Below are 21,223 nucleotides of genomic sequence, written 5' to 3'. Positions count from 1 at the left end.
CAGTAGTAGCGTCTGGATCTGGAACGCGGACATTGAAACACAGCAAGGGTAGTGTTTTTGCGACCCAAAACAAATCCCTGCTGTTTTATTCCGCAACGGGTCAAATGCATATAACATGCTTTGCAATCCTTGCCATTCCTTTATGACCACGTTGTGTTTAAGACCGGAATTAATGTCCCGTTAGCATAAGCTACAACAAGCTAAAAGCCCTGTTCAGAGCGACAGAGAACAGCAGGGTGGGGACTTAGTTGGAAGGAGGACTGGGAAGGAGGGGGGGGGCATTCTCCCTCTATGTGTGTGCGTTTGAAAAGATGATGAAGTCAGACTACTATATTATATTGATAGTAAATGTACTGAGGGTGGACAGACAGATTATGTTGATATTTAAACATAAAAAATACAATACATAATAAATGTATCCATGCAACATAAAACAATTGCAGGAACGGTTTGGGAGAGGAAGGTGTTTTAGATTGCGTGTTCCAAAAAATGTACTTAAAGTTTAAAGCTCAATATATCAAAACGTGGCACTTTATAGTGAACAGGCACTTTATAGTGAATCCATATTCTTTTTGGATTACAGAAAATTATCCCTAAAGTGCTATCTGTTGCAGCTGCACTGTTTTCCATGAAAATACCATATTTGGATAAGTTTGACCATTTTTTTAAATCTGAAAATCATTATTTAATAAAACACAGAAAAGGATCACCAAGTTACTCTGGATAAAAAAAAACTTTACAGACAACATTGAGACAAAGCTTCCTGACACATCTCCATCCAAACTCTTGGAAGAACTCATTGAAATCTCATCTGATACCACCTGGAGAGCTAGTTTCAGAGTGTGGTGCTGAGTACCAAGTATCTCATAATGCTGCAGTTAAGGTGTTGATACCATTCAGCCCCACATATCTGTGTGAAGCTGGCTTTTCATCCATGACAGCTCTGAAAACAAAATATAGGGCCAAGTTGAGCCTTGATGATGACATGCGTGTTGCCTTGTCAAAGATCTCCCCACGTATTGACCGTATTATTAGCCAGCAGCAGCGGACCTCGCATTGAGCTAGAAATGTCCACTGAGTGAACGAGTGCTTATTTTCTGTATTTATTTATATTTTTTGAGAAATGGTAACTTGGTGATCCTTTTCTGTATTTAAAAAAAATGCAGAAATTGTCAAACTTATCCAAATATGCTATTTTTATGGAGAACAGTGCAGCTGCAACAGATAGCAGTTTAGTGATCCTTTTCTGTATTTAAAAAAAAACTTTTGTCATCAGATTCAGATTCAGACAACTTTATTGATCCCGCGTGGGGCAATTCATATTTGCAGATTCACCAACAAGCAACAAAGACAAACAAACAACAAAACATCTCAACGACAGCACGGCAAATAAAAAGTCATTGTATCATCATTGTAGCAAAAAAGACAGGACCGGGAAAGTCTTTATCATATGTAGGGGTGCCCTGGAATATTTTATTGAACACAGGGGTGCCTTGGCAGCAGAAAGGTTGAGAACCCCTGCGCTACAACATCAGGATTGTTGGAGTACCGGAGGGCAACGGGGAAGGCCGTCTCTCTGAGACCATGCCGGAATTGCTGCAAGAAATACTGGGGAATGATGTCCTCCCCACCCCTCCCGTATGTGAATCGGCCTACAGAGCGGGCAAGACCACTCCTGGGGTGAACAAGGAGCCGAGGCCCATCATTGTCAAGCTGAACAGGCTTCAGCAGAGGGAACTCATCATGCGGTCGGCTCGTGCCAGAAGGGGTAATCTAAGGCTTGGCGATCACAAAGTGGCCATTTTCGAAGACTTTACGCCGGAGGTTCAAGCATAGAGAGGCGAATACAAAGTGGTCTTATCCAGGCTATGGAAACTAGGCCTGAGGCCCACGCTATTCGCTCCCGCGAAATTATCTGTGTTGGATAAGGTTGATGGTCTGCGTTCATTTTGGTCGTTGGCTAAAGCGAAGGAATATCTCGAGGGGATACCCGAGACTGTAGCTTGATATCTATGTCGGGTGATTGACTTGGCGATGTGGGCCTGGATACATTGATAGGGCCGACTATTCACAAATACTTGCTGTCATGCCCAGACATACTAACTGTACACTGCCCATCCAACTAGCGGGGCTTCCCAATGACTTCTGTTACTTGCTAATGCTGACCTCATGGTCGTACTTGTGTATCGCCTCTTTGGAAGCTAGCAAGCTAGCTGAACAATGTACATAACAGACTCTAACGTGCTATCCGGATTCATCACTAGCTTACGCGCTAGCCTCGGGCTAACTAGCAGGCTGTGTCTATCGTCTGCGCCGTGGCATTCGAGACCCGTTAATATTTACGTACTTTGGTTGTTGTTGCTGTTTAAGTGTCATCGGTTCGCACAATTCAACGGTGATCGGGTCCTTAACTAACTTCTTGTATGCTTTTATTTTTATATCCAGGCTGTTTTGAGCTTTGGGCTCCGGTAGGAGAAGATCGGTTGAATATATATATATACAATATATGATAACAGGTTGTGTCGGGTATTGCTTATTACCATCCCCGGGTTAATGAATGTGTTTAATTCTATTCTTACATAGGTTGTCATTCCAACCGTTGTGCCTGTTCAGAGGGGCTGTTACAGGTGTGCACTTTGACCATAACCCCCTTTTTTCCCTTTCTTATTATTGTCGTTGTTTAAATTACATCCGTTTGCGCAATTTACCTGTGATCCGATCCTGCCTTGGACTATCTGCTGGTATGCTTTAATTTAATTTTGTTTTGAATTTTCCTTTATCCATTTGTGCTATAACATTGCGACGTTGATGCGCAGACTCGGAAGTAGATGGTTGCAGGGTTGATGTTGAGTTATTATATGATAATGGCTATTTTTTCCATTATAGTTATCTCAGGTTAGGGCCAAGGCTCACGATGGTTTTCGACCGATATCTTTATTGAATTGAATTTTTATTATTATTTGTGTTTATTGGACTAGTGGGGGTTTAATCAGGGGTTTATCTAGAGGGGGGTCGGAGTGGAGAGCGTCTTATTGGATCCATGACTCCAGTGGGAAATGATAGGGAGATGACCATCTTTAGTGGATGGGGCATAGGGAGGGGATTGGAGAGTGGGTATAGGAGGGTTAATATTAGGACTGGTGGGTTAGGGTTTAGAGTAGAAGGAGGGGGGGTTGTAACTGGGGTGGTATTTTTATGTGTTTTATGTATTGTTGTCTTATATGTGTGTAATTGTTCCTCCTCTGAACTCCTGGGATTGACCGTCTGGGCCCGCCTGGATCAGCGCCTCTGTACTCAGCCTGGCTGCACTGGTATGTTCTCTACGAATTTAGACAAACTCGACCATGGCTAAATTGAATATTTTAATTTGGAACGCTGGGGGTCTCAACACCCCACACAAGCGTGCCAGTGTCCTTTGGTTATTGAAGAGAAGAAATATTGACATTGCTCTTCTTAGTGAGACTCATTTATTGTTGGGTGATGTGTCAAGGCTAGCAAATCGACAATATCACGTTATCTCCTCATCCTCAGCCGATGATAAGACGAAAGGAGTCGTCATAGTTACAAGACGTAACCTTGATATCAAAGTCCTGGATGTGTGGTCGGACACAGAGGGAAGGATTACTATAGCAAAAGTTGAGTTCTCTCATAGGAAGATGGCAATAATAGCATTGTATGCCCCTAACACATTTGATTCAGCGTTCTATAATACAATCACGAAGAATATGTTGGAACTTACTGGATACGCTCTCATTGTGGGTGGCGATTTTAATGCGTGCTGGGATTGGATAGGTCCGGGTCCTCTGAAACAAGCGACCAAAAACGGTCCTCTAAGGCCCTCAGGATGTGGGCCCAGGACACTGGGCTCGCAGACCTATGGCACTTATCCAATCCAACCCTCAAGGATTACTCTCACCTGTCTGCCAGACACAAAACCTTCTCTCGAATAGACTATGCATTCGCATCCCCTAATTTGTTTGATAGTTTCGACGTCTCATTGGTTCCCCTGGCTCTCTCGGACCACAAGGGGATTTTCCTTGTGGCAACCTTTGGCAGGCTCTCCACGAGAGCTCCCAGGTGGCGTTTTAACTCAACCTTATTAAAGAACGATGATTTCTGCTCTGAGTTCAGGAGTAAACTAGCTGAATTCTTGCAGATCAATGTTGGCACGGTCGATGACCCCAGGGTCCTATGGAACGCATTGAAAGGATTTATCAGGGGTCATGTGACACTTTTCGCCTCCAACTTACGTAAATCCCTGTCAAAAAAACTAGAAGGACTGGAAACATTATATGCGGATCTATACGCATCTTTGCAAACTAACTATAGTGAACGACTAAACACACAACGTAAGATAGTCAAGAAGGAAATAAACTCCATACTTAAACAACAGTCTGAGTTCTTGATACATAGGACAAGGCAAAATTACTACTTTCACGGCTCCAGGCCTAGCCATCTATTGGCAATGAAAATACGCTTGAATGATCATTTCTCGGATATCCCCTTGATCAAGATGCGACAGGGTACAATCACTACTGATTCGAAAAAGATCAACGACACTTTTAAAGAGTTTTACTCACAGTTATATAGCTCAGAGGTTAATCTTGACGACTCTAAATTTGAATCGTTCATTGGTGGGCTTGAGATACCCCACATTTCTGAGGAAGAGGCTAAGGAACTGGGGAAACCAATCACCCTTATGGAACTAAGGGAGACGATTGCTGTAATGCAGAGGGGTAAGGCACCAGGCTGGGATGGTATTCCACCCGAGGTGTATTTAGCTTTCTGGGACCAACTGGGCCCATTGATGCTCGATATGATCAATTACGCTATCGAACAAGGGGAGTTCTCAAGAGATGTCAACATGGCGCTGATTTCTTTACTTCTCAAGAAGGACAAAGATCCCAATGATTGTGGTAGCTATAGGCCCTTGAGTCTTCTCGGGGCCGATTTAAAAGTGTTTGCCAAGGTGCTGGCCCGCCGCCTGCAGAGATTTATGACGGTATTGGTACACTGCGATCAAACTGGTTTTATCCCGGGGCGCCTGGCTGCAGATAATCTTAGGAGGCTGTTACATGTAGTCGATAACAGTAAAGACAATACAGCTCCGTCCACTGTTCTGTCTTTGGATGCCGTGAAGGCGTTTGACAGACTAGAATGGTCATACCTGTGGAAGGTACTTGAGGTCATGGGTCTTGGAAAGAATTTTATTCATACGATTAAAGTCCTGTATGCCTCGCCGTCGGCAATGATACTGACAGGCAAAAACTGTTCCACACTTTTCCCAGTCTCCAGATCTTCTAGACAGGGTTGTCCTCTGAGCCCGGGACTATTCACGCTTTCCCTCGAACCATTGGCCCAATTTATTAGGCAATCGGAGGACATCGTCCCCATAATGATCAATAATACACCACACAAAATCGCTCTCTATGCGGATGATCTACTGATTTTTATGGATGACCCTTCCCGGGAATAATCGACGACTTTGGTAAATTGTCAGGCTTTAAGATTAACTGGAACAAATCAGCCTGCCTACCTCTTAATGAGCTGGCCAAGGTGGTGCGACTACCAGCTGATATCCCCATAGTGGAACATTTTAAATACTTAGGTATAGAGATATTCCCCACGCTGAGTCAAACTACTAAGTACAACTTCACGGGTACTTATGATAAAATACGCCAGGATCTAGACAGATGGTCGTCCCTTCCTAACTCCTTACAAGCCCGAGCTTCCATAATCAAAATGAACGTTCTGCCTAGGATAAATTTTGTTAGCTCAATGCTCACCCTGCCCCTCCAATAGACCACTGGCGCAAGGTACAATCGATGGTATCTAAGTTTATCTGGAATAACAAACGCCAGAGAATCAAAAGAGCTACTACTCAACGTAGGAAACAAGATGGGGGCCTCGCAATCCCTGATTTTAAGCTTTATTTCTGGTCCTTCTCACTGAGACCTCTGATGTGCTGGCTAGACCCTGTAGATGCTGTATCTAGGCGCTCCTTAGAAGCGGCGGCGGTCTCACCGCTAAGATTGCAGGATGTGGTGTACTCCACTGTCTCTATTTCGAAATGCCGGCTGAGGTATGGACCGATCATAACTCACATGATCCAAACGTGGCGTAATGTACAGAGGTCGTGTGGGGTTAAATGCCCATGGCACCTGGACTCTCCAATTTTTAATAACCAGCAATTACTTGTTGGGCACAAGCCGGTTAATATTCCTCAATGGCAAAGGAGGGGAGTTCATACTCTGGAGGATATTTATGATAAGAACGGCCTCCGTGCGTTTCAGGACTTAAGAGAATTTTATGATCTTCCCGGCGAGTCCTTCTTTCTTTACCTTCAACTAAGGTCAGCGCTGAGGGCGCATGGCGTGCCGTGGGCTCAAGCTTTGCACCCACACCCCTTCCTCAGGCTCATAGTGGACAGGACGACCTCCAGAGGGTTTGTCTCAGACTTTTATACGCTCTTAATTCAATCCACGTATAAAAATCTATCATTGGATACAATCTGGCGTGTGGATATCCCGGAGTTGGACCCCGAGTTTGACTGGGATGATGTTTGGGCAAATGTGGCATTATCTTCCCGCAACCCCAATCACCAGCAAATAAATTTTAATTATATTCATAGGACCTATCTTACACCTAGGAAGCTATTTGCTATGGGACTGATAACCGACTCTCGGTGCACTTTGTGCTCTCAAAAGGCCACTGGGCACTTATATGCATATGTATTGGGATTGCCCACCAGTGGCCCGCTTCTGGAGGTCAATAGCGGACAAACTTTCTGATCTGTGTGGCTTAACTATCCCATTCACAGCTGTTACGCTACTCCTGAACGATATAACAACACTACCCGCGTCCGTACAATTGAAAAGGGTTGTCCTAGTGGGCGTCACAGCGGCGAAGAAGCTAATAGCAATGAGATGGAAGGAGCCGGAGAAGCTCACAGTGATTAACTGGTCCCTAACACTGTTGGATGTGATTTATCTTGAGATATCCACGGCGCGGGTGATTGGGGTAGGGCAGGCTGGGATTGACCTGTGGTTCGCAGCAGCTGAGAAGGTCAGGACCGCCGTGTGCGGCTGAGCGGGGTTGGGGGGCTTGTTCGGGGGAGTCCGGCGGTCTCATGGGAGGGGGAGGAGGAAATGTCTTGTTCTGTCTTGTCTTTTGTTATGTCCTGAATTTAACTGGGGATTTATTGGGGGGCAGCTATTTAGCTATTTCTTCACTATTTGGTCATTTATTAGATAGCCCCCCTTGAAACCTTGAAGTTTTGAAATTTTGAAATTTAAAATTTATTTTCTTTTCTTTTTGTCTTTATAATTTATAAATTATTGTTTTTGTTATTTTCCTGTGAAGTTCTGTGTATTGTGATTGTGGTTAATGTGTTGTCTTGTTTCATGTGATTAATAATAAAAAAAATTGATAATTTTTTTTTTTTTGAGGCGAATGTATTCACGGGGTAGGAGAGAGGGTATCAGTCAGTACGATAAGAAAGAGATAAACACAACGCAGAAAACCTCACGGCACCACAGGTGACGCGGTGATACTGGCTGATTATCGCGAAATCCAACACTACGGAAGGTTAACCCATTCACTACCACTGTCTGTAGTGTGGTAGTGAAAGTGTTAACCTTCTGTAGTGTGGTAGTGAAAGGGTTCATTGGAATCTAAACAATCATCAGATACAAGTCGGGATCTTACGGAAGGTGTGAGCTTGTCCTTCTCCCTCTTTTTCTCTTCTCCTTCATCTCCTTCCTCCTCCTCCTCCTCCTCCTCTTCATCCTTACTCCTTGTCTCTTCTCCTTCACCTCCTTCTTCCTCCACCTCCACCACCTCCTCCTCATCTTCCTCGTCCTCAGCAGGATCTGGGGGGCAGCAGAAGTCTACGGTCTTGTCAAACTTCTTGTCGCGGTCGTCCATGGGGCCACACAGCAGGATGAGGGTTCGACCGGGAAGCGGCGGCACGTTGTAGCGGCAGGAGATCTGGACCGCCGTCTCCAGAGCCCGGCGGTACCGGTCCAACAGAGCCACTGTGTACCGGCTTGCACTGCATGGACACACGCACACACACACTCTGAACATAGTTCAACCAGGACACAGAGATCGACCAGGTCTTAAAGGAACACGCCAACATTTGGGGAAATTAGATCATCGTCTTCTCCAGAGAGAGACTGATTGATTGATTGAAAATTGTATTAACAGATTGCAGAATGGGTACAGTACAGTACAGCTCAATACACACAATTGTTAAGGGGATGCAGACCAGAGAAAGACTTTAGTCTTGTTTACATCAGGGTCCTCCATTTTCAATTAATCAAGACATTTATGACATACACAACATACAGATAGTCAGTACCGCTACATCTATACATTTATGACATACCAGATTTGCAAATACAGTACTGTTTGTGATACAAAAAGAGTCTAAAAAAGAGAGTATATACATTTGACGTATAAACTGTACATTGGAGGAGGTTGGGTAGGTGGGGGGGGGGGGTTGGGTGGGTGAGGGGGGGCTGTACATTGGAGGTGGTTGGGTGGGTGGGGGGGGGGGGGGTTGGGTAGGCGGGGTGGGGGAAACTGTACAAGCAAAACGTCATGCCCTGAAGAAGGCCGATAGAGAGGCCGAAACATGGTGTTTTTTTAATGGTTCTACTATGAACTAAGCTATTTATTAAAGCCTTTTTTATATACTGGAAGAGTGCCTGGAAATTCCTTATTTTAAAAACTGTACATTGGAATATCGACGAAACCATACTTGGTTCCAAGAGGAGGGTCTCGTGTAATATTGGGTTAGGACATTTACTGTACATTGGAGGGGGTTTGGTTAGGACATTTACAGGGGCTAGTTTCGAATTGCAGTCTCCCGTAGGTGTTCTTTGAGAGTGGTTTTGAAAGTGGGTAGTGATTCACATTCCTTTACAGCTTTGGATAGGGCGTTCCACATTGATGTGGCATAATTGCGAAACATGTTTAGTCCCTTGTTTGAGCCGAATCTGGGTTTAACATGATTTGTGGAGCTCCCTCTGGTGTTGTGGTTGTGGTATTCACTGACCTTTGGGAAGTATTTTGACATGTACATGGGTATCTTAGTCGTGTAGTGCAGGGGTTCTCAACCTTTCTGCTGCCAAGGCACCCCTGTGTTCAATAAAATATTCCAGGGCACCCCTACATATGATAAAGACTTTCCCGGTCCTGTCTTTTTTGCTACAATGATGATACAATGACTCTTTATTTGCCGTGCTGTCGTTGAGATGTTTTGTTGTTTGTTTGTCTTTGTTGCTTGTTGGTGAATCTGCAAATATGAATTGCCCCACGCGGGATCAATAAAGTTGTCTGAATCTGAATCTGATGACAAAAGTTTTTTTTTTAAATACAGAAAAGGATCACTAAACTGCTATCTGTTGCAGCTGCACTGTTCTCCATAAAAATAGCATATTTGGATAAGTTTGACAATTTCTGCATTTTTTTTAAATACAGAAAAGGATCACCAAGTTACCATTTCTCAAAAAATATAAATAAATACAGAAAATAAGCACTCGTTCACTCAGTGGACATTTCTAGCTCAATGCGAGGTCCGCTGCTGCTGGCTAATAATACGGTCAATACGTGGGGAGATCTTTGACAAGGCAACACGCATGTCATCATCAAGGCTCAACTTGGCCCTATATTTTGTTTTCAGAGCTGTCATGGATGAAAAGCCAGCTTCACACAGATATGTGGGGCTGAATGGTATCAACACCTTAACTGCAGCATCATGAGATACTTGGTACTCAGCACCACACTCTGAAACTAGCTCTCCAGGTGGTATCAGATGAGATTTCAATGAGTTCTTCCAAGAGTTTGGATGGAGATGTGTCAGGAAGCTTTGTCTCAATGTTGTCTGTAAAGTTTTTTTTTTATCCAGAGTAACTTGGTGATCCTTTTCTGTGTTTTATTAAATAATGATTTTCAGATTTTTAGAAATGGTCAAACTTATCCAAATATGGTATTTTCATGGAAAACAGTGCAGCTGCAACAGATAGCACTTTAGGGACAATTTTCTGTAATCCAAAAAGAATTTGGATTCACTATAAAGTGCCTGGTCACAATATAAAGTGCCACGTTTTGATATATTGAGCTTTAAACTTTAAGTAAATTTTTTGGAACACGCAACCTAAAACACCTTCCTCTCCCAAACCGTTCCTGCAATTGTTTTATGTTGCATGATGATCATGGATACATTTATTATGTATTGTATTTTTTATGTTTAAATATCAACATAATCTGTCTGTCCACCCTCAGTACATTTACTATCAATATAATATAGTAGTCTGACTTCATCATCTTTTCAAACGCACACACATAGAGGGAGAATGCCCCCCCCCCCCCCCCCCCCTCCTTCCCAGTCCTCCTTCCAACTAAGTCCCCACCCTGCTGTTCTCTGTCGCTCTGAACAGGGCTTTTAGCTTGTTGTTAGCTTATGCTAACGGGACATTAATTCCGGTCTTAAACACAACGTGGTCATAAAGGAATGGCAAGGATTGCAAAGCATGTTATATGCATTTGACCCGTTGCGGAATAAAACAGCAGGGATTTGTTTTGGGTCGCAAAAACACTACCCTTGCTGTGTTTCAATGTCCGCGTTCCAGATCCAGACGCTACTACTGCTGAGCTGAGAGACGCTACTCTGCTCACTGCTCAGCCTGCTGTGTGGAGATGCATCCTATTGGCTGTGTGCTGGAGCGGATATGAGTCACGACACCACGGATTTTCAAAATAAGAGTATCATAATGACCTTAATGTTGCTAGCTTTCGGAGCCTAGTTATTATAGCTGGAGCTGCGCGTGGGCATAAATGAGACCCGCTATAGGATTTTCAAAATAAGACTGTTGTCATTCTATATTTTTAAAGAACATTGCCAGGCATCTCACGGAACCCCTGTGTGCCGCGGAACCCCTGTTGAGAACCGCTGGTGTAGTGTATCTTGTAGACCAGGCCCATTGCAAGTTGCTGTACTTTGTCTTCTACTCTAAGCCATCCTAGGTTGTCAAAGTGGGCAGGGGTGAGCTGGGTTCTAGGAGTAAGGTCAAATAGTAGTCTGACCAGTTTGTTTTGAGATGTTTGTAATTTTGTTTTTAGCGCTTTTGAGGTACTTTGGTACCATGAGGTGCAAGCATAGTCGTACCCTTGAATAGTGCCCCTGTTAGAGTCTTCAGGGTATTCTTGTTTACCAGAGAGGAGATCCGGTACAAGAATCTAGTTCGTTGTTTGACTTTTTTTTATTACATTGGATGCCATTTTGTCACAGGAAAGATTTGCCTCTAGGATGGAACCCAGGTAGGTAATTTCGTCTTTCCTTGTGACAATATTGTCACCCACTGTAATTGAGAAGCCGTCGGTCTGGTATCTATCTTCGGACAAGAAGATGGATACCAGTTCCCTCTCTGTGCGTTCAGTAGAAAGCCATCTGGCTGCACGTTAGCCTAGCTTAGCACAATGAATGGAGGCGGACAGTGCCGGTTAGCCTTCGGGAGAGGTGTTAGTTGGAACATGCCTAGGCTAACCGGCACTGTCCGCTTCCATTCATTGTGCTAAGCTAGGCTAACGTGCAGTTAGCTTTCTACTGAACGCACAGAGAGGAAACTGGTATCTAACTTCTCGTCTCTCTCTGGAGAAGACAATAAGCTAATTTCCCAACAATTTTGACGTGTTCCTTTAACCCTGTGAGGCCCAAATAAAAAAGACATTAGAAACGTCAGAGGCCAGAGGGTGGGACTTATAAAACATTTAATATCCAATAGCATTTACTATCCAGGACCCATTGACCTCTGTAAATGTGTTTAAAAAAGGATTCCTTCATAGTTAGACGTACGTGGCTTTCTGGAGCTGTGCCTTGGACTGCTTGTACAGGCGGCAGACGAAGGGCACCTTCAGAGCCACGCGCATCCTCTTCGTCTTCGTCGTCTCCCAGTCCAGGTGCTTGTAGCGCCTGCTGGCAGGAATCTTCTTCAGGATGCCCTTCAGGATCTCCTTGCTGCTGCTAGAGACCTCTTCCTGGGACGCGCAGGCTACAGGATGGAGGGAGGGTGACAGCGGTTCATATCAAACATGCCAAGCCAGGGCGGCTAAGTGGCACAGTGGGCAAGGCGCTCGCCACTAACGCAGGAGATGCTGGGTTCAAGCCCAGCTCTCGGCGTTGCTTCCGGCTTGGCTGGTCGTTCATACTAATACACTTGGCAGTATTAGGGGGTGGGAAAGCCGGTGGGTGGGGATCGGACGTTGTGGACAGCGACTCCTACAGGTCGGCTGGTGCGCCTGTACAGCAGAATCAGGAAGCAACGGGGGCAGCGTGAGCCTCCCACTCGTTACTCCTCGCCACTGAGAGATCGCGCTGTGCAGGTGAAAAGATGCGACGGCTGCCTCCTCGTGTACCGGAGGGGACACGTGATGCAAGGCTTGGTCCTCACTGCAGCCGACCAGCGGGAGGCATGGTCTAACAACGTTCGAGACAGGGGAGGGTAGAATTGGATAATATGAAATTGGGATGGGAGAAAAATAGAAAATGGGGAGAAAAAGTAGCTAAAAAAAAAACATGCCAAGCCAATGCCGTGTCGCCAGTGGTGGAAAGTCACTAAGTACTTTTACTCAAGTGCTGTACTCAAGTACAATTTCAAGCGACTTGTACTTTACGTGAGTATTTTCATTTTAGGGAACTTTATACTTTTACTCCACTACATTTCAAAGGAAATAATGTACTTTTTACTCCACTACATCTATCTGATCCCATCAGTTACTAGTTACTTTGAAGAAAACGATTTTGCATAGAAAACATGGCAAAAATTTATGAAGATTATATACTTTCACATTTGAAGCCTGTCAACTTCAAGAGGATGTAATCAGAGCAGCATAACTGGACCACACACCACTTTAACATGAACTTTAATCAGAGCAGCATAACTGGACCACATACCACTTTAACATCACCTTTAATCAGAGCAGCATAACTGGACCACATACCACTTTAACATCACCTTTAATCAGAGCAGCATAACTGGACCACATACCACTTTAACATAACCTTTCATCAGAGCAGCATAACTGGACCACATACCACTTTAACATCACCTTTAATCAGAGCATCAGAACTGGACCACATACCACTTTAACATAACATTTAGAGGTCAATGGATCGAGGTTTGAATGCTCCCAAGCACTGGAATACACAAATGTTATGTAGAATCCATACTTTTACTTTAGATACTTAAGTACATTCAATAGCAAAAACTTAGAATGTGAATGGAGGACTTTTACTTTTACCAGAGTACTCATCTATCTGGGTGTTTCTACTTTTACTTAAGTAAAGAAACGGTGTACTTCTTCCACCACTGTGTGTAGCTCATGTGACACATTACAGGCAGTTATAAGGACCAATCTCTGAAAGCTCACATGGCTGACTAAATAGTGTGTTGTACTAATACACAAAAACCATCAACACAGGGCGGCTGGGTAGCGCAGTGGACTAAGCACTGGCCTACCACCGCAGAGACTCTGGGATCAAATCCAGCTGTCAGCGGTACCTCCGGCATGGTCAGTCATCCCTACTAACGCAATTGGCAGTGTTAGCGGGTGGGAAGCCGATGGGGTACGTGTCCTGGTCGTGGTAAACTGCGACTCCTACTGGTCGGTCGGGGCGCCTGTTCAGCAAGGAGGGGATCTGGGGGAAATAGCACGAACCTCTGCACGCGTTACGGTCTCCCAGTGAAACTCCTCGCTGTCAGGTGAAAAGAAGCGGCTGGCGACTCCACATGTATCGGAGGAGGCATGTGGTAGTTCTACACCCTCCCCAGGCCGACAGTGGAGCAATGCGCGCAACGACCAGGAAGGGAATTGGCATAACGATTAAATTATACAGAAAAATACAGAAAGCTCAAAAATAAATTGAATACAAATGTGTGTGTGTGTGTGATACTCACCTAAGCCGTTGAGCTCCATGATGACCTTGTAGGCAGCCAGGAACCTGAAGGGGAACTGTCTGCTCTGAATCACTGCTTTCTGTAACCAAACCAACACCAGGTGGTCTTACAGAAGATTGCATTCATTTATACTTTTCTTTTTTTTTATCCACTTTTCTCCTTATTTTTCTATTTTTCTCCCATCCCAATTTCACCTCGCCAATTCTCCCCTCCCCTGTCTCGAACGTTGCTAGACTATGCCTCCCACTGGTCGGCTGCAGTGAGGACCAAGCCTTGCATCACGTGTCCCCTCCGGTACACGAGGAGGCAGCCGTCGCATCTTTTCACCTGCACAGCGCGATCTCTGTGGCGAGGAGTAACGCGTGGGAGGCTCACGCTGCCCCCGTTACTTCCTGATTCTGCTGTACAGGCGCACCAACCGACCTGTAGGAGTCGCTGTCCACAACGTCCAATCCCCACCCACCAGCTTTCCCACCCCTAACACTGCCAATTGTGTTAGTATGAACGACCAGCCAAGCTGGTAGCAACGCCGAGAGCTGGGCTCGAACCCAGCATCTCCTGCGTTAGTGGCAAGCGCCTTGCCCACTGCGCCACTTAGCCGCCCATTCATTTATACTTTGTATATATTTGAGGGAGGGGAGAGTGACAATCCACAGCTTTTCCCATCTGAAAGATCTGCCAGGCGACGGTACATCATGCAATTTCATTGAGAGAAGAGACAGAATCTGAGAGCGGTCGAGAGGAAGTATATATATACAAAATTTTAAAAAAGCCTCACTACCTACCTATCATAACTTCTTGTTAGCATTCTCCAAAAACATTATTTCTGACAAAGCCTCTTTCTTTCACCATTAGATTGTGGCCTTGGGATCAAGAACACTCTCCAGTGCTCTGCCAAGCTATAGTCGCACCTACTCCCCAAACTCTGCATGCACAGATTGCCCAGGAAGTCTCTCTGGATTGACCAGAGATCTAGGTTTTCAATCTGCGCATGCAGAGTTTGGGGAGTAGGTGCGGAAAAGTGACTATAGCTCTCCGTGTTTAGAAGACTCGGGTGATTATAATAGTCTGGATTGGATCATGTCTCCAGCACCCCCACAGCCTTAGCTACAACCACTTACATCAAGGCTCTAATCCGCATTGATTCATTTTATCCCCCCGCGCTCTCCCATGAGCTGAAAATACCGGAAGTGTTGCGGTGGTCTATACTGAAGGGAAGATGTCCCAACAAGCAGGAACTGAAGACAGTAGCAGTAGAGGCAGAACAAGCAGGAACTGAAGACAGTAGCAGTAGAGGCAGAACTAGCAGGAACTGAAGACTGTTGCAGTAGAGGCAGAACAAGCAGGAACTGAAGACAGTTGCAGTAGAGGCAGAACTAGCAGGAACTGAAGACTGTTGCAGTAGAGGCAGAACTAGCAGGAACTGAAGGCAGTAGCAGTAGAGGCAGAACAAGCAGGAACTGAAGACAGTTGCAGTAGAGGCAGAACAAGCAGGAACTGAAGACAGTAGCAGTAGAGGCAGAACAAGCAGGAACTGAAGACAGTAGCAGTAGAGGCAGAACTAGCAGGAACTGAAGACTGTTGCAGTAGAGGCAGAACAAGCAGGAACTGAAGACAGTTGCAGTAGAGGCAGAACTAGCAGGAACTGAAGACTGTTGCAGTAGAGGCAGAACTAGCAGGAACTGAAGGCAGTAGCAGTAGAGGCAGAACAAGCAGGAACTGAAGACAGTTGCAGTAGAGGCAGAACAAGCAGGAACTGAAGACAGTAGCAGTAGAGGCAGAACAAGCAGGAACTGAAGACAGTTGCAGTAGAGGCAGAACAAGCAGGAACTGAAGACAGTAGCAGTAGAGGCAGAACAAGCAGGAACTGAAGACAGTTGCAGTAGAGGCAGAACTAGCAGGAACTGAAGACTGTTGCAGTAGAGGCAGAACTAGCAGGAACTGAAGGCAGTTGCAGTAGAGGCAGAACCAGCAGGAACTGAAGACGGTAGCAGTAGAGGCAGAACAAGCAGGAACTAAAGACCGTTGCAGTAGAGGCAGAACAAGCAGGAACTGAAGACACTAGCAGTAGAGGCAGAACAAGCAGGAACTGAAGACGGTAGCAGTAGAGGCAGAACAAGCAGGAACTGAAGACAGTTGCAGTAGAGGCAGAACAAGCAGGAACTGAAGACAGTTGCAGTAGAGGCAGAACCAGCAGGAACTGAAGACGGTAGCAGTAGAGGCAGAACAAGCAGGAACTGAAGACAGTAGCAGTAGAGGCAGAACAAGCAGGAACTGAAGACAGTTGCAGTAGAGGCAGAACAAGCAGGAACTGAAGACAGTAGCAGTAGAGGCAGAACAAGCAGGAACTGAAGACAGTTGCAGTAGAGGCAGAACAAGCAGGAACTGAAGACTGTTGCAGTAGAGGCAGAACAAGCAGGAACTGAAGACGGTTGCAGTAGAGGCAGAACAAGCAGGAACTGAAGACGGTTGCAGTAGAGGCAGAACAAGCAGGAACTGAAGACGGTTGCAGTAGAGGCAGAACAAGCAGGAACTGAAGACAGTTGCAGTAGAGGCAGAACAAGCAGGAACTGAAGACAGTTGCAGTAGAGGCAGAACAAGCAGGAACTGAAGACAGTTGCAGTAGAGGCAGAACAAGCAGGAACTGAAGACAGTAGCAGTAGAGGCAGAACTAGCAGGAACTGAAGACAGTTGCAGTAGAGGCAGAACAAGCAGGAACTGAAGACAGTAGCAGTAGAGGCAGAACAAGCAGGAACTGAAGACGGTTGCAGTAGAGGCAGAACAAGCAGGAACTGAAGACGGTTGCAGTAGAGGCAGAACAAGCAGGAACTGAAGACGGTTGCAGTAGAGGCAGAACAAGCAGGAACTGAAGACAGTAGCAGTAGAGGCAGAACAAGCAGGAACTGAAGACAGTAGCAGTAGAGGCAGAACAAGCAGGAACTGAAGACAGTAGCAGTAGAGGCAGAACAAGCAGGAACTGAAGACAGTAGCAGTAGAGGCAGAACAAGCAGGAACTGAAGACAGTTGCAGTAGAGGCAGAACAAGCAGGAACTGAAGACAGTTGCAGTAGAGGCAGAACAAGCAGGAACTGAAGACGGTTGCAGTAGAGGCAGAACAAGCAGGAACTGAAGACGGTTGCAGTAGAGGCAGAACAAGCAGGAACTGAAGACGGTTGCAGTAGAGGCAGAACAAGCAGGAACTGAAGACAGTAGCAGTAGAGGCAGAACAAGCAGGAACTGAAGACAGTAGCAGTAGAGGCAGAACTAGCAGGAATTGAAGACAGTAGCAGTAGAGGCAGAACAAGCAGGAACTGAAGACAGTAGCAGTAGAGGCAGAACAAGCAGGAACTGAAGACAGTAGCAGTAGAGGCAGAACAAGCAGGAACTGAAGACTGTTGCAGTAGAGGCAGAACTAGCAGGAACTGAAGACAGTTGCAGTAGAGGCAGAACAAGCAGGAACTGAAGACAGTTGCAGTAGAGGCAGAACAAGCAGGAACTGAAGACAGTAGCAGTAGAGGCAGAACAAGCAGGAACTGAAGACAGTAGCAGTAGAGGCAGAACAAGCAGGAACTGAAGACAGTAGCAGTAGAGGCAGAACAAGCAGGAACTGAAGACGGTTGCAGTAGAGGCAGAACAAGCAGGAACTGAAGACAGTTGCAGTAGAGGCAGAACAAGCAGGAACTGAAGACAGTAGCAGTAGAGGCAGAACAAGCAGGAACTGAAGACAGTAGCAGTAGAGGCAGAACTAGCAGGAACTGAAGACAGTTGCAGTAGAGGCAGAACAAGCAGGAACTGAAGACAGTTGCAGTAGAGGCAGAACTAGCAGGAACTGAAGACAGTTGCAGTAGAGGCAGAACAAGCAGGAACTGAAGACAGTTGCAGTAGAGGCAGAACTAGCAGGAACTGAAGACAGTTGCAGTAGAGGCAGAACTAGCAGGAACTGAAGACAGTTGCAGTAGAGGCAGAACAAGCAGGAACTGAAGACAGTTGCAGTAGAGGCAGAACTAGCAGGAACTGAAGACAGTTGCAGTAGAGGCAGAACAAGCAGGAACTGAAGACAGTTGCAGTAGAGGCAGAACAAGCAGGAACTGAAGACAGTAGCAGTAGAGGCAGAACTAGCAGGAACTGAAGACAGTTGCAGTAGAGGCAGAACAAGCAGGAACTGAAGACAGTTGCAGTAGAGGCAGAACAAGCAGGAACTGAAGACAGTAGCAGTAGAGGCAGAACAAGCAGGAACTGAAGACAGTTGCAGTAGAGGCAGAACAAGCAGGAACTGAAGACAGTTGCAGTAGAGGCAGAACAAGCAGGAACTGAAGACAGTTGCAGTAGAGGCAGAACAAGCAGGAACTGAAGACAGTTGCAGTAGAGGCAGAACAAGCAGGAACTGAAGACAGTTGCAGTAGAGGCAGAACAAGCAGGAACTGAAGACAGTAGCAGTAGAGGCAGAACAAGCAGGAACTGAAGACAGTAGCAGTAGAGGCAGAACAAGCAGGAACTGAAGACAGTAGCAGTAGAGGCAGAACAAGCAGGAACTGAAGACAGTTGCAGTAGAGGCAGAACAAGCAGGAACTGAAGACAGTAGCAGTAGAGGCAGAACAAGCAGGAACTGAAGACAGTAGCAGTAGAGGCAGAACAAGCAGGAACTGAAGACAGTTGCAGTAGAGGCAGAACAAGCAGGAACTGAAGACAGTTGCAGTAGAGGCAGAACAAGCAGGAACTGAAGACAGTTGCAGTAGAGGCAGAACAAGCAGGAACTGAAGACGGTAGCAGTAGAGGCAGAACAAGCAGGAACTGAAGACAGTAGCAGTAGAGGCAGAACAAGCAGGAACTGAAGACAGTAGCAGTAGAGGCAGAACAAGCAGGAACTGAAGACAGTAGCAGTAGAGGCAGAACAAGCAGGAACTGAAGACACTAGCAGTAGAGGCAGAACAAGCAGGAACTGAAGACAGTTGCAGTAGAGGCAGAACAAGCAGGAACTGAAGACAGTAGCAGTAGAGGCAGAACAAGCAGGAACTGAAGACAGTAGCAGTAGAGGCAGAACAAGCAGGAACTGAAGACAGTTGCAGTAGAGGCAGAACAAGCAGGAACTGAAGACAGTAGCAGTAGAGGCAGAACAAGCAGGAACTGAAGACAGTAGCAGTAGAGGCAGAACAAGCAGGAACTGAAGACAGTTGCAGTAGAGGCAGAACAAGCAGGAACTGAAGACAGTTGCAGTAGAGGCAGAACAAGCAGGAACTGAAGACAGTTGCAGTAGAGGCAGAACAAGCAGGAACTGAAGACGGTAGCAGTAGAGGCAGAACAAGCAGGAACTGAAGACAGTAGCAGTAGAGGCAGAACAAGCAGGAACTGAAGACAGTAGCAGTAGAGGCAGAACAAGCAGGAACTGAAGACAGTTGCAGTAGAGGCAGAACAAGCAGGAACTGAAGACAGTTGCAGTAGAGGCAGAACAAGCAGGAACTGAAGACAGTTGCAGTAGAGGCAGACCAAGCAGGAACTGAAGACAGTTGCAGTAGAGGCAGAACAAGCAGGAACTGAAGACAGTAGCAGTAGAGGCAGAACAAGCAGGAACTGAAGACAGTTGCAGTAGAGGCAGAACAAGCAGGAACTGAAGACAGTTGCAGTAGAGGCAGAACAAGCAGGAACTGAAGACAGTAGCAGTAGAGGCAGAACAAGCAGGAACTGAAGACAGTAGCAGTAGAGGCAGAACAAGCAGGAACTGAAGACGGTTGGCAGAGCATCACCTTGGACGGAACCCAGTGTCTGGTGATGTCTATGGGTTCCAGACTTCAGGCTGTCATTGACTGCAAAAGGATTTGCAACCAAGTGACCATTTTATTTATGGATTGCTAGTTTGTCCAATTACCTTTGGTCCCATAAAAGAAACTGTTGTAATTCCTACACTGTTCACCTAATTTGGATGTAAATACTGTGGCAGATATCATCCCTCGTCACTTGGTTACGTGGAGGAAGGGAGATACTATTGTCACGGGCAGAGGAGGGTTAATTGAGGAGGTGATTAGGACTGATGGAATACACCTGTGCACCACGTGATCACCCACATCCCACACACACACAAGACACACATAGCATACAGCCCTAGGAGAGACAAGGAAGAGTTGAGTGGAGGTGAGGAAGGAGCAGAGATCGTGGAGAGAGTGTGATACTGAGTTTGTGAGGTGAGAGGTAGTTTGAAGGAGAGGTAAGAGCAAGAAGGTGTTTGTGTTACTGGACCCTGGCCTTGTGAAACTGACCCTGGACCGGATGACAAACCCTGAGTATTGAACATTACTATTTTGTACGAGAGCCTGGAACGTGTTTTGACCCTGGACTGTAATTTGACTACTCTATTGCCCATCAGATTTGTACTGTTGATCAATAAATATCATTTGTTTATTGAAATTGTGCTTGTGTGGACATTGGAATCGTTTGTTTTGGTCGTGTCGAGCCTGAACACCACAAGGCTTGTCACAATACCCTCAAATTAAAGCTGAAGTCTGCACTTAAAGCACATCTTGATTGTTTAATTCCAAATCCATTGTGGTGGTGTATGTTTCTGAGTAAGTACAATTTAATTACATGACATACCGTCGTCACCCAGGAGATCAAAAGTTTGTTTCAGTCTATGTTTTTATTTTAAATTTTTTTTTATTATCTTTTTCCCCCCTCCCTTTTCCGATTTTTTCTCCCATCCCACTGTTAGTCGTTATGCCAATTCCCAACCCCCTTCCTGGTTGTTGCGCACTCCCCCCTACTGTTGGTCTGGGAGGCCGGAGACTATCACATGCTTTCCTCCGACACATGTGCAGCCAGCCGGCAGCCAGCCTGGCAGCGCAGATTCTCACCGGGAGAGTGTAACGTGTGGAAGGTCACACTACCTCCCTCCAGATCCTACCCTCGCTGTGCAGGCGCCCCGACCGAACTGTAGGGGTCGCTGTCCACAACGCCCAGGACCCACCCATCAGCTTTCCCACCCCTAACACTGCCAATTGTGTTAGTATGAACGACCAGCCAAGCTGATAGCAACGCCGAGAGCTGGATTCGAACCCAGCGTCTCCAGCGTTGATGGCGAGCGCCTTGCCCACTACACCACCTAGTCGTCCGTTTCAGTCTGTTAATTAGCCTGGCTGTGGTATGAAGCAAACATAGCATAGGAGTACATATATAGCTGGGAACCAGCAACCTTTACCCCACTCTTTAATTACACTCGAGGTGAATGAAAAAAAAATATATTTGATTGGCTGTTGAACACAGCAACAGCGACTC

At 45.9% G+C, this 21,223-nt stretch overlaps 2 protein-coding genes across 7 annotated transcripts in view; both read right to left on the bottom strand.

Moving 5' to 3' along the window:
• apol1 (apolipoprotein L, 1) overlaps window positions 1–7,815 on the bottom strand; it is a 283,625-nt gene extending 275,810 nt beyond the window's left edge. For all 6 annotated transcript variants that reach the window (XM_084313412.1, XM_084313414.1, XM_084313415.1 and 3 more), the window contains exon 1: window positions 7,708–7,815. The gene's annotated coding sequence lies outside the window, so the exon portion shown is untranslated. The remainder of the gene's footprint in view (window positions 1–7,707) is intronic.
• Window positions 1,653–21,223, bottom strand: part of LOC311226732 (telomerase protein component 1-like) — a gene marked incomplete at its 3' end in the record, with an annotated part of 60,445 nt that continues 40,874 nt past the window's right edge. Inside the window, exons 11-14 of the mRNA XM_084312142.1 lie at window positions 13,962–14,040; window positions 11,861–12,056; window positions 7,815–8,053; window positions 1,653–1,675 (exon numbers count right to left, since the gene is read on the bottom strand). Of these exons, the coding sequence (XP_084168268.1) occupies window positions 1,653–1,675; window positions 7,815–8,053; window positions 11,861–12,056; window positions 13,962–14,040 (537 nt within the window). The remainder of the gene's footprint in view (window positions 1,676–7,814; window positions 8,054–11,860; window positions 12,057–13,961; window positions 14,041–21,223) is intronic.

This window comes from Notolepis coatsorum (assembly GCF_963971535.1).
Source record: "Notolepis coatsorum genome assembly, chromosome: 4".
Classification (NCBI taxonomy): Eukaryota; Metazoa; Chordata; class Actinopteri; order Aulopiformes; family Paralepididae; genus Notolepis; species Notolepis coatsorum.
This window is presented reverse-complemented; position numbering and strand designations above follow the sequence as displayed.